Source organism: Cyanistes caeruleus, chromosome 18 (genome assembly GCF_971803275.1).
Source record: "Cyanistes caeruleus chromosome 18, bCyaCae1.hap1.1, whole genome shotgun sequence".
Classification (NCBI taxonomy): Eukaryota; Metazoa; Chordata; class Aves; order Passeriformes; family Paridae; genus Cyanistes; species Cyanistes caeruleus.
In genome coordinates, this window is record NC_141718.1 from 11,538,905 (window position 1) to 11,552,227 (window position 13,323).

General features: G+C 41.9%; 2 protein-coding genes across 14 annotated transcripts in view; both read right to left on the reverse strand.

The window, feature by feature from the left end:
• Positions 1-9,845, reverse strand: part of LOC111936641 (T-box-containing protein TBX6L) — a 40,083-nt gene extending 30,238 nt beyond the window's left edge. The window contains exons 1-5 of one of the 5 annotated variants that reach the window (XM_086855763.1): positions 8,396-8,434; positions 7,452-7,790; positions 6,345-6,458; positions 1,091-1,212; positions 391-533 (exon numbers count right to left, since the gene is read on the reverse strand). The gene's annotated coding sequence lies outside the window, so the exon portion shown is untranslated. Of the gene's footprint in view, positions 1-390; positions 534-1,090; positions 1,213-6,344 lie in introns of all 5 variants that reach the window. The other 4 variants (XR_015277717.1, XM_086855762.1, XM_086855765.1 and 1 more) reach the window with 4 other exon arrangements.
• The window catches only part of CABIN1 (calcineurin binding protein 1), a 105,330-nt gene continuing 101,127 nt past the window's right edge, over positions 9,121-13,323 (reverse strand). For 5 of the 9 annotated variants that reach the window (XM_086855722.1, XM_086855720.1, XM_086855721.1 and 2 more), the window contains 3 exons: positions 12,968-13,132; positions 11,028-11,254; positions 9,121-10,526 (listed from right to left, as the gene is read on the reverse strand). In XM_086855722.1, coding sequence (XP_086711848.1) covers positions 10,383-10,526; positions 11,028-11,254; positions 12,968-13,132 — 536 coding nt within the window. In that variant the 3' untranslated portion in view covers positions 9,121-10,382. The remainder of the gene's footprint in view (positions 10,527-11,027; positions 11,255-12,967; positions 13,133-13,323) is intronic. The other 4 variants (XM_086855724.1, XM_086855726.1, XM_086855723.1 and 1 more) reach the window with 1 other exon arrangement.

Sequence of the window (13,323 nt, forward strand, 5' to 3'; positions counted from 1 at the left end):
CTCTGAAGTCCTTTTTACCAGAACTGACATAGCTCTGATCGAGGCAGTGGGTATTTCTCATGGATTCTGGACAGGAGTATGTCCATCTTTGTCCAATAAGGTCAACCTTGAGACTGACTTCCCACCCTTCAAAACCTGGGTTATGGTCTCTGATTAGCAGAAATGCAGCAAACCCATCAACCCATTGTTTAAAGATGGCTTTAACCTTGCAGAGAAGTAAAACTCACATAGCAACAGTTATTTAGGAACAGAACTTGTCAGGTTCTGGTTTAGCACTTACTGCCTGAGTTTTTTCTTGCCTGAAGACAAATGAAAATATTCCTGCAGAAATACAGATCTTGTTCAATTTGCACCAGGATCAGTCAGAATAAAGGAAATCATCACAGTTACCTGCATGCCCTCCTGACCAGCTTTGGCTTCTGCAGTGCAGCCATCTTCACTGATTTTGTGACCCAAGGAGCTCCAAACTGCTTCTGTGCCACATCCTCATCAGTCAGTTCTGTCTGGCATTAGGTGAGGCAGTGCCAACAAATCTGCAGTGGGATTATCACTATCATTAAAAGGTTTTCTGACAAGCCCGGCCTCACAACTTGTTTGCCATCCCCAAAGTTAAAACTGAAGCCTGCATCTTATTCAGCAACACACCAAGGGCATTCAAGCCTCAGTCTGTTCCTGCTTGCAGAGATAAAAGTTGCATTAATGGATGAAGATAATGTGGGAGACAGTTATTCTTGAGCAAACTGCCCAAGCCAATCCTGGGTTTCCCGACAGCAGTTCTGCCCCAGCTTTTCCAGAAGGTTGTCTTCAGAAATGGAATTAGGCCCTTAAGAAAGCTGTCTTTCAAATGCATTTACCAAACAGAGGACATCTTAAAACTCAATGTACTTATGCTCTCATTCCATGTTTAGCCAAACAGTGTTAGAGTTTTTCTTCAGCAAAAATAAAAGCAGCAGAATCAACCCTCCCCAATTCCAACATCATTCTCCAGCAGGCAAAATGCTAAATCCACACCAGTGTTTTGGCAGTGAGGAAATATTCCCAAAACAACAGTATCACAGCAGTAATGTCTTCTGCTCTGGAAATGTGTTACCTTGATGTTTATATAGCCACAGGAGACCATTCAACAATGGCAATGTGTTAATTCCATTGACATTATCGCTCAAATTCAGTCACAGGGGCTGGCGAATTCTTTTTTTTACATGGCTCTTTCATCTAAAAGAGAATAAAGCAGGACATAATGGATGGTTAGTAACATATTGTTAAATGGTTACAGGACACAGGAAATTTCAGCTGGGGAATGGGAAAAACTGAAAAATCCAAGTAAGTCTTTATTAGAATAAGGACTTGGTTTTGCTGCACTCACTGTGCCAATTTCTCAGCATTCAGACTTAAGGATTCTCCAAAAACACTGAGCATGTTCTACTCTTACATGAGCAGACAGTTTTTAGTCCTCTCCAGAACTCTGCTCATGGGAAGCTCTGAGTTACTTGGAGTTATTCACCATCACAAAAACCCAGCTAACTTTTTGTGTTGCTCTCATTTAACTTAATTATGGAAGTGGTTCCTAGTGGATGCTCATATTCAATCAGTCACTCAAGATGAAAAACCCTGTAGTTTTACCCTAAATTGGCTAGAAGATAAAATGATAAACAATTTATGACCTATAAAAATGTCCTAGCTGCAAATTCAGTGGCCATTAAGGAGAGGAGGGGACAGTTTTGTACGAGTAGTTTCTATTTAACAGAGACAGAAAATGGAAGACAAACTGAAAATCTCACCAGCTAGTGGGAAAGCTCTGAGGCAAAACTGAGTTCTTTTGACTTATGATTTAACCAATAAATCAATGGTGTTATAATGAAATAGATACAGAACCCAGGAAGAATGAGCCAGCTTCAAATCCATCTTATTCCAAACCTATCACCAGTTCTGCTGCTGCTGTTCTCAGAGCCACCAGGATTTCCTTGCTGGAGCAATACCAGCCACTGGGGGAGAAAAGCTGCTAAAGAAAAAGATATTCCTAATAAACACTACCTCAGGAATCACAGGAAGAAGGTGTTGCTAAACAGAACTTACACCAGTTGTTCTGCAGAGTTCCTCTATATGCCATAGCCACCGTAATTTCAGGGAGAAGTAATTAGGGCTGAATTTTTTACAGCAGAGATATTTCCACCTTTCCTTGGCCTTTTGCATTTTTCTGTGGTTAACTGTGAACTTTTGAGTTTGCACGTAGTAAGGAAGTCAAGTCTGTTTATTTTAAAGCAGCTAATTTCCATGGAAACTTTAGTTGTAGAAATACTTTATGTCACTGAAGAAACTGTACACATCATAGGCCTAGGGTGACACAACCTGAGGCTGCTCTTTGCTGTCTTCACTGAAATCAAGAGGAGCTAATTTATGTTTTGGTACCTTGCTGAATCAGGCACATCTTTAAGAAGAAAGATTGTCCTCCTCCTCTTTCCCTCTTCACTTGGAAACAGCATTTCCACATTTTCATATTCTTTCCAGGTACTTTTCCAGAGGTGTTGATGGTACCAGGTAACAGACACTGCTGTTGTAACTGAAACACCACCACACCCCCAGCCTGGACATTTCCACATCCTGGGTATTTCTGAGTTTCACTGACATTGCAACATGTTCACCTTATTAAAAAATAAAATGCAGCAGGAGTTTTTAATTTAAGCACAGACTATTTACTCTCACACTTAAATCAAATTCTCTGTTATCTAAACGTGAAGGCCCCAGTTTGGAGGGTGACACCTGCAGAGCAGCAGCTGAATGAATGCAGAGTTGTTAAGGCCCTTGTGTCTGGCTCTCAACAGCTGCCAATACACGTCCAGAGGCTCAGCCAGGCCAGGCAGCTGCACTGGGACATCTCCTGTGGCAAGGGGGAGGCAGTGCAAGACATGCAGGGATTAAAACAGCCCCCAGGCTTTCTAGCAATCCTGCACCGCTTCCTCATCCTTCTTACACTGAGGAAAGCAGCTCTACTAACAACTCCCAAGGAGAAGTACAGGCCTGGTAAAATGTGGCAGTGTAGGAGAATCCTTGTGCAGGATTTTTCACTGGAAAATCCATTTCTGAGGCAGTGAAGGTGTGCTGGTGCCTCCTGGCTCGTGCCAGTGAATGCCCTTGGCTCCTCTGGCTGCTGCAGCAGCAGCCACGTCTGCCCTGCCCCATGAAAACGTGAGCCCTGCCTGGACACCAGCAGCTGCTGCTGGCAGAATCCAAAGGCTTCCTCAGCTTGCAGAGCAGTGGGATCACAGACCAGGTTATCAACATCCTCTGCATTTCTCTCTGCTGAAATCCTTTACAATGTGCAATCCCAAGCTGTTATTTCGTTCCAAGCGAGCCAAAGTGAAAAATCACCTTGTAGCACTGCTGCTTGCTGTGAGGAAACACGTCAGGCTCTTTGTTTTGCTCCCAGGAAAGCCCATTTACTTATTAAGTGTAGGAAGCATTTCCAGCAGGGTGTCTGTGGGGAGAGCCATGACAGAAGTTATTTGTTTGAACTTGTGCTGCTTACTTGAGGGCACAGCATTGCAAATTGATGTTGTAAGCTCAGAACTTCCACTATGAATTTTAAAGTTGATTTTATTTTCCCTAACCCACTCAAACCTAATGGAGATCTAAATTATAGCCAAGACATTCCTAAGTGAGGAATTTCTAAATTCAGACTGCTTTCTGACATCCACACAGCATGGTGAGTTTCTTGGTGAGTATGTTGGCTCAATTAACAAGTTAAGCAATTCTTTGAGCATCTAGTGCCATCTTTTAAGGAGAAAATTATCACTGCAATCTTACTGAAAGAGCTGTATTTTATATATATATCCATGCATTTAGAAGAGAAAATGTAACTCTTCATACACATTAGGGTGTAATTTAATGTAACTCTTCATACACATTAGGGTGTAATTTAAGGAAATTAAATCTCTGGTGTGACTTAAATCACAAGGAATCAAAGAACTCTTCTGAGTATGAAGCTTTTCTGCTCATACAACATCCTTTACTAATTATTACTGAACAGTATGTGTTCAGTGCTATATTAGATCATAGTTCATGCAATGTATATTGCAAATAAAAAACTGAGTTGCAGATTATTCCTTGTGCACAGCCCTCTGTATCTGTCAGACACCTCAGAGGAGCAAAATGAAAGGAATGTGAATATAGAGGCAGGTTCTTAGGCTAACTGTGGATATATGTAATAATTCAGCATTCTCACAGGAAGCACTGTTCCTGAAATACCTTTGCCCTGGTATTATAGTTATTATATCTCTCAGCTAAAATTAAATTAATACCATCCCAATGTGGTTCTCATATGCTTATACCATATATGAACTTGGTTTATATTCCATTTATACTGGAATTCACTGTTGTCTGCAAGGTCTCTGAAAGAGATGGGAGAGAAAAAATAGGCTGAGAAATAAAACTTGAGAGGGGGATATCTATGTCTAATCTGAGAGCAAAGACTACTTTTTACCATATATGTTGACTTGGCTTTACATAGGCAGTTTCCTTCAGGAAGACAATGCACTTAGAGAGACATTGCAGAGTGCTCCTCCCACTGGGATTATATAAAGGAATGTTTTTCCACCAGCTACAGACACAACCATTTAATTGCGCAGATAAATCTTGCACGCAGGCAGAAGTGTGATTTTACTTTTCCCCTTGGGAGAAGTGATTTGGTTTTTCTGATTCTGCAGTCAGTGCGTGGCCTCAGCTCCACATCCCTGCTCCCCTTCCCGAGCTGCCAGATGGCTGCAGGACCTGATCTCACCTCAGGGCTGCTCCAGATAACAGAGACTGTCTTACAAGATTTTATCCAGGCTTGAACACTGTGTTTTTCTTTCCCTCTCATACACATTTTTATCCCTGATTAGAACTTGACTTGAACAGAACTACCTCGAGTTGTGTGTTTGTCACTGGCTCAGCTATGCCAGCACAATCCCCATGCCACTGCCATGAGCCAGGGCATTAATTGGGGCTCACACTGATGAAGCTGAACACATAATTTGAGCCCTTTCACACAAGACTGACTGTCAGGAGATACCCAAGACACCCCAGCGCTGCACATCATGAAAATGGAAACACCCAGGGGGCTTCCTATGGGGGAATTAAGGAGGAAAAAAAGGGAAAAACAGTAATGGGGCAGATTTTGTGTGTAAAGCAAGTATATAGTGGATCTGTTTTCCTGCCAAGTATCAATATTAATGGTGACAAAGCAAGCTCTTGTTTTTGTTACCATGGCCAGGGACACAGTCCTGTAACAGCCCATGAGGATTCTCATTCCCTCTGCCTCCAGTCAGACCATACATTATGCAAAGGACATATGGTACAGTAGCAGAAAGCCCTTAGAACTCAGTGGGGTCAAAACCAGCAATGCACTGCAGTCTCAGCAGTTTCAAGATAAATCCTGGACATCCATTTAGGGTGGGGGTTGCCCTTCCTCCCCTTTTTTCCCCTCCCTTCCCTCCTCTGTCCTAGGGCCCCCTCTAGTGCTCCTGGAGCAGGCAGTGTGGCTGCCAGGGGAGTGGGACAGCCCCGGGCACCCCCAGCCAGCAGACACCTGCACAGAGCTCCTGCTGAGGCCACTGAGCCCAAAGACAGCTTTGAGGGCTGGACCAGAGGCTCTGGAGTTGGCTAAACAAGCACTTGCTGATGGGTGTCATCATCACAGATGCATTAAACCAACAGCAGCAGGAAAAATATGTCTAACCCAGGGAGATGCACCTTTTATCTCTGCTGATTACCTGGGATTCTGTAGGCATTAATGTCAAAGAGCCATTTGAGTGAAGGTAAATCATCCTCCAGAAGCCAACAAACCCAGATGTTTGCCCTCTGCAATCCTACCTGTTCCACCATGCCCTGCAAGGACAGCTGAGTCCCACAAAGGCATAACTTGGGCTAGTTCAGCCTGTGCTTACCTAACCCTGAGGTTACTCTAAAACCCATAAACAACATCACAATTTAGTATTAGTGGATCCCTGGTCATTAGCTGGAAGGGAAACATGGCAATTACCACTCAGCCTGCATTCAACCTCTTACCATCATCTTCAAATGCAAGAGCAAAGCCTCTTCCTCCCGGCTTTCCATGACTAAGAGGCCACAGAATTTATGTCTGCTGTGCTTTTTTATTTTTCATGTGCAACTCAACTCATTTATCTGTCACCCAGGGCCCTAAAATATGGAAGCACCTGCAGGAGCAGAAATGAGCTGTACTCAGGGTGTAACTGTACACACAGGCTACACCACAGATGCTTCACCCTCGCTGGAATTTCCAATTCAATGCTGTGCTTTTTGCAGTGCTGCCATCCCACCCTCAGTGGTAAGACTTTGTCTGTTCTCACCTGGCCTCTCTGTTTCCTTCAGACCATTTTGTCTCCTATCAGCTTCAGTTGCTGTTGTGCCTTCCTCATCTTTTCCTGGTCCCTTTCTCCCTGACCATATGGTGTTTATTTTGGCTGCAAAAGACATTAATTTCATTATTCATGAGAAATCTCACTCCAATTAAGAAAAAAAAAAAAAACAACAACCAAGAGACAACAACTGACAAACCCTAGCACATAATAAAATTAAGGAGGTACTTGGTATCTTCCTTGATCTGCTATTTTGGTTGTGGAAGGAAACATTATTAGCTTTTGAAAAAAATGCTACAGCATTTGTCAGACAGTGGGCAGAAGCCACTAATGACAGCTGTGCTCAACAAAATTAATTCTTAGTAAAACACTAGCTCTTGCCTGAGAGAGATGAATTCTCAATGGTCTTAACTACACATGGATTATATAATCCCTGTGCCAGGAAATGAAATTGCAAACAGCCAAACCCCAGTACTATATATCTTAAAAATACTTCCACCTTAATAGTGAAAAACATCTGTGTGCAAAGACAGTGCCCAGGAACAGCACAGAAAGGATATCAACTCTCCACAGATTATTCTCCACAGCCAATTCAAAATAATTCCTTTTTCCATCTCCTTTGGAACAAAAATGGTTTTTCTATTTGCCTGAAAGTCTTAACAGTCTGGCTTTTCAGTAGCCAAAAAGGATTTGGTTCTTAATCAATTACTGTCAAGGGAAAAGAAAAAAAACCAAAGGGAGCAAGTCTCTTCCCACTTGGTCACAGACCTCACCTTTTTTTAAACCAAAACCAACATGCTCCAGCAGCTGCCATTTATTTGTGTGGCACATCAGAGAGACAGCTGGGAGCAGAGATTCCAGATGCAATGGTGACCCAGCAAACCCCGAATGCAGATGTAGTGTTTACATTTCATCTGCAGCTTGGTGAGCTGGATCTTGCCTAAGCTTGAACTTCAAGCTCTTACCACTAGGATTAGACCAAAATAAAAGGATCAACTTCAAGTCATGGCTAACTGCAGTTTTACTACAATACTTTTTCTGGATAACTCCACAGGATGACACGGCCAAGCTTCACGAGATGCGTTACCGAGTGAATACCTCTGTTTGTCAGGATTTGAAGTTCTTGCTCTGAGTACCTTTAGGGATGGTTCTTCAGATAAAAATCCTTATCTCTGAGCATCCAGGGACCTTGGCACACTCCTCACTGCAGAATGTGGCTCCTTCAACTGAAGAACTACATCAGCTGTACTTACAGAGAGATTTCACACACGGGGAAGAAGAAAGGCTCCTTCAGTGCAGCAGTAACACCCTGGTGGAAGAAGGCTCACAGCTGAGAACCCATGGTATTTAGTCAACAGCAGAAGGGCAGGACTGGAGGGAGGTGGACTGTATAGTTCAGTCTCAGTAATTTCTTGAGCTTGAGAAAAAGTCCTTGAGCTACTCAAGAGCATAAAGGGAATAAAAAAAAAAATCATAGATTTAAAAAAAAAAAAAAAGAAACCAGGTAAGAGAATTCAGTATTGGACAAAATAAGTTGTACAGTTGAGTAGTTTGAAGGTTTAAATGAGTTTAGAGCAGATCAGCAAATGGAGCTCTTGTTGCTGGCAGGAACAGTTACCTTACTGTTCTAGCTTTTCTAAACCAGCAAAATTTTAAATCCTTCTCAAAAAGCAGGACTAGAATTCAAAAGAAAGCTTGAGAGCAGCATTTTAGGAAGTCTGGAAAAAAAAAAAGAAATCCAGACATCCTAATGCCAAGGAATTCTTAAGAATAATAAAGGAAAACAAACAATTTCCAGAGATCACATTCAATGAGAAAATCAAATGCTTTATACATCAAACCCAATCTTAAGTGTGTATCTAAAAATTTAAATGTGATCTTTAAGTTAGCAATACAATTAGCCAAACAGTCTGTGTATTCCATTTGGGTGAAAAAGCCTCTTTCAGAACTACACCCTCCCCTTTCAATTTCTCACAAACAGCTGATTTATTTCATTCTGTGCTTTCTTCTAAAAAAGCTGAACATCAGCATACCCTGCTTACCTGAACCTTCCTCAGCCTTTTACCTGTCAGTGACCTCACAGTATGCTGCACACTGCATTCACAATAACCTACAGCAAATCAGAGTAAACACTGAAAACATTTTACTCTTGAAAACACTTGTTTGCTTTTACCATCAGCTGCCTCATCTTTTCTACATCAACTGCAACCACCTCACCTATCACTTGTAGTAAGTGAACAAGTTACACAAACAGTTGTTAACACATCCAAAATGGATATGCTCACTTCCTTGTAAAACACATTTTCTTCAAAACAAAACTCCCAGAACTTGAGAACAACCTTGCAATACAAAGTTTGCTGCAGTTTCTTTTTATCCCCAGTCCATTTATGATTCTTACCAATGAGATCAATCACTGTAATAACGGATCAAGTGCAAATTTGTACAGACAAATATTCTGTGTGATCCTGTTCCCCATGTGGTGTCTCCCCCCTTATGTTGCTCAGCAGCTTTCAAAGATACCAAGATGGGTGAAAAAGAATTCTCAGTGGGGAACTGAACCCACTGCAGGCAACTTTGGCAGCACTGGGTTCTGGGTCACACACACCAAGCCCACCCCAAGAGCTCTGGCAGTCCTCAGAAAATAAAGGGGCTCTCATCAAGTCCCCCCAAACACTTTTTTGTGACCCAGAAAATAAAAAGAAAGAGGAGCAGCGCTCTTTCCAGAACCACAGCACCTTGTGCCCTCTCAAACAAACAGAGACAACACTGCATTTCAACTTTATTAGAAAAGAAACCCAAAAGTTTATACAAAGCTCTGCATTTTACAGAAAACCAACCCCCCAAACACAAAGAAATCCGACATTGCAAGCTGTATGCATTTTCTGTTTTCATATACAGACATATATATATGTACATACACATATATATATGTGTGTGGGCGCACGCGGGTGTATATATAGTGTGTGACGTATTTTTTTTTTTGCATGGTTTGCATTCATTATTTTACAAAGTTAACATTCAGTAGAAAAAAAAAAAAAAAAGGATTTTAGTTACCATTATTTTCTCATATAAATAACTGTGAGCAGTCCCTCTGCAGATAGATAAAAAACACCTTTTCGTGTCATTCTGTAAAAAACAGACATTACTGAAATGGTACTGAAATCTTTCAAGATTTTTTTTCAATACCACCATAAAAATATCATCTAGCCCCCAATTCAAAATGCTTGTCCAAGGCATTAGAAGAGAAAGGACTGTAAGACAATTCTGGAAAGATCAGTTCTTTAAGCCAACATTCAGGTAGATAAATTTGGCTGGACCTCATACATTGGTGAAATGAGCACAAACAGGAGACCACCCTCTCTGTCTGCCTGGAAAAGCTGGTTCTTTTGTCTGTTTGAAAGAGTCAAATTCCAGCAAAGCACCCAGCAGTGTGAAGGAGCTGACAGACTCTCAGCTCACCCTCCTTGCCCTATGACAAAGCCACAGACTTTCTCAATGCAATTAAAATCTCTACCAGCTCAGCAAATTTTTCCTACTCCATTCACCTTAAAAGGAGCTGTTGGATTAATCATGGCATGGTTAGACAGACATCAGGTTGCTGAATTACTGGGAGAAAAACTTAGCTAAGAGAGGGAAAATACAAGACAACTAAAAGGAAGAAAACACTACAGGAAAGAGTAACTCCCAAGGCTCTGGTTTGGAGAAGCAGGAACAGTAGAGAGATATGAATTGCAGCTCAAAACATCCTTGTGTTTACTCAAGTTCCTGGTGACAGCGTGATCCAGGTTAACCAACTGCCTGGTGAACAATCAATCATTTCATTCCTTCTGTCAAGCACCACGGTGGGGAGAATGGCGAAGAGTCTGAAGGCAATACAAGTGGTTGTGGTGATAACAAAGGTAATGAAAGTGAAGAACACAATGATGCCAATTAAATGGAGTAATGCCAATGAAGATGTTTCAACTTCCAGAGATGCTGGCAACAAGAAGAATGGTTATGTGGTTGGTGTTGATGATGGCCAGAATTCATTCATATGTCCATGTAGTCATCATCTTCATCAGTATCACTTTCCAGTGAGGACTCCTGGCTTGAGGTCTCTAAGATTTCCAAAGCTGGCTGACAAAGGCTCTCCTTCTTTACATTCGCTGCAGACTGAGCAGACAAAATAGCAGACTGATCCCAAAAAGAGAGAGAGAGAATATATTGCTAAATAGTCAGGATAAACCCATGATCACAGGGACAAAAGCCCATTGGTTGCTATTCCTTCACATTCAGTAACTGTCTTGTGCTGATAAAAGATGTCATCCTAATGTAAAACAACATAACATTTACTAGTAGGCTTCCCCACAGTTAATGTTCTGGTAGCTTCCACTGATCTAAGAACTGCAATGGCTGCAGCACTAGGTCACTCAGCCATTTTTGTCATTTTTTCCAAATCCCTCAGAAAAGGGATAGGGACTAGAATAGCTCTGATTTCACCCACAGCCAGGACTTCACCAGTCCTTTAAGAACTGGCTCCTGCTGGTAACAGCTCGCACCTCCTGCCACTACTTCTCTACCTCCAGTTATGAACTGGGGACATGAACTGTTGCTTCTTTCATACAAGTATTTTATTGAGGGGAGAATTAAGATAAAAAACAATAATCTAAAAAATTACTGTTTCCCTTTTATTACCTTTAATTTTTGCTTGGTCTCTTCTGAAATGCTGCCCTTTGGAGAAAGGAGGGTGGGAGTGGGTGGAGTGACAGTGATCTCAGGTGGAAATTTGGTGACAGATGAAGGTATGAAAAGCTTTGGCATGTTGGGCAGAATGCGAGTTTTTACTCGGGTGCCATCTGTCTTGTTCTGCTGACTTCCCAAAGTCTGTGAACTGGAGCTGAGTTCAGGCTTGGAACTGGAGGCTAAACAGAAACAGCAAGGAAAAAATATGTTAGGAAGTTATCTAGGATTTCAGATGTCAAAGAAGAGGGAAGAGCTCATTGTTAGACGTAAGGCTGGCTCTTTCTTTAAGCCTTGCAATAACCAAAGCTTAGAACCAGAAAAAAACATTGTATAATGACAACTGGAAACCAGCAGTAATTAAAAAATATCTTACTGGATGGCAGAAACTCAACCTGACCAAGCACAGCTGGTAGTGTAGCACTGGCCATCTACATCTACTACAGACACCCTCTTCCCACTTGTGCCAGGTGCAATCATCTTTGCATTCTCTGTCTCTCCATTCTGCAACAAACAAACCTCTTCAGCTTTACTTAGGAGTCTTCATTTCTTCCACCACAGCGCTGTCTCTTTAATTACTGAGAGAGCAACTCCCCAACAATTGAGAGAAAAATATATGGTAACACTTGCCAGAATTTCCCCCTGACTCTGTTCAAATCCTGCCATAAACCCCTCCTTGGTGTGCTCATGGCTCCCACACTAGTTAGCAGCATTTCCACATCCTTCCCAAGTGTCTCAGCTTGGGGTCTCTACAGTGCAAACTTTCTCAGAGTGATTATTGATTACATCTCATAAGAAGGATCCAGCCCTTCCCTAGGCACCATCACATTACAAAATTATTTATACACAATAATAACCAGTAGATGACAATGCTCTGATGTTAAAAGCTGAATATTTGTTGAAAGAGATTTCTTACTAATAACGCTGCTTCACATGGAGCCAAAATTGTTTTTTAGAAGCTACATAAATGGAAACACCAGAGCCTTTCTCACTCTGGTAATAACGACAGGGGCTCATATACATTTTTTCAGATTCAGCATTGTCAAATCTGTCTCTGGCAGATATTGGGAACCAACATGGCCACTTACACACAGCAAAATAAAATGCCAGTTTCCTAATGCTATCCTGAGAAACAGCAGTACAGCAAACTACTAAGGGATGTAAAATTGAATTGCATGTTTTCAACAGCACACAGGAATGTAAGAGCTGCCACAACAGATGAGGCATGGCTTTCCATCAAGGTCAGTGACCCATCTCCATGGGCAGCCAATCCTTCCAGACAGTAATCAGACACAGGATAATCTGCCTCTCACAAAGAAGGAAAAACAAGATACCCCAAACATAAATATCTAGACTATGCTTGCCTGCAATACCAGGTTTTACATTTTTTTTCAATTAAAACACCAACTACTTCTCTTGGGAAGAGGGCAGAGGAGGGATAGAACACATAAACTGCTGTAATGCTGGTTTTTATGTTTACTCAGACTGAGTCAGTTTTGTGAAAAACCATTTCCTTCTGCTAAATATCGCAATAGTGTAATCCAAAGTGTTACCACACTGCCCCATGTAAGACTTCAGTTAACAGAAAAATTCTGCTTTAAAGGATGCACAAACTATATTGCATGAAAGCTGGTACTGGAGGTTTTTAATTTGACTTTTCTGCCATGGTATTTAGCATGCCAGACATGCAGCAAACAGAATCAGCACTAAGGGATGACAGGGCTCCTGCCCAGGAAGCTCGGGCACTGCAGGAACACATCTAAACTCGGGAATACTTGACTGGAAGGCAGGCAGAGAAAGTGAGGAATGTCAATCCCAGCTGTCCAACCAATCGGTGCCTGCAGACTCCCAGCTCACCCCATTTCAGAATTCTCTGAAGCACAGGAAGCTCCTACCTGGGGTACAAACATGTCCCAAATTTGTGCTGGGCACGGGCTCCACTTGCCAGCAAACAGGCTCTGGCGATGGTGCGACAGTAGCCATTTTCATCTGCTGACAAAGCCGTGACTCCTGCTGCTGAAATCCAAGCCCCTCCAAAGGCACTTCAAGCTCTTCTTCCTCTTTAGTAATGAAATATAATTCACAGATTAAGAGACATCCTGATCTCTCTCCTAAGCCTCAATCCTTTTGCTGTCTAACCAACAGGTAGAAAAATCCTTTTAACCCTTGCTCTATGTCTAAACCGCAACATGAGTGAGTGAAATTAAATATTGGCAAGTCAAGATGGCAAAAGCAACTTTTTCATACTTGG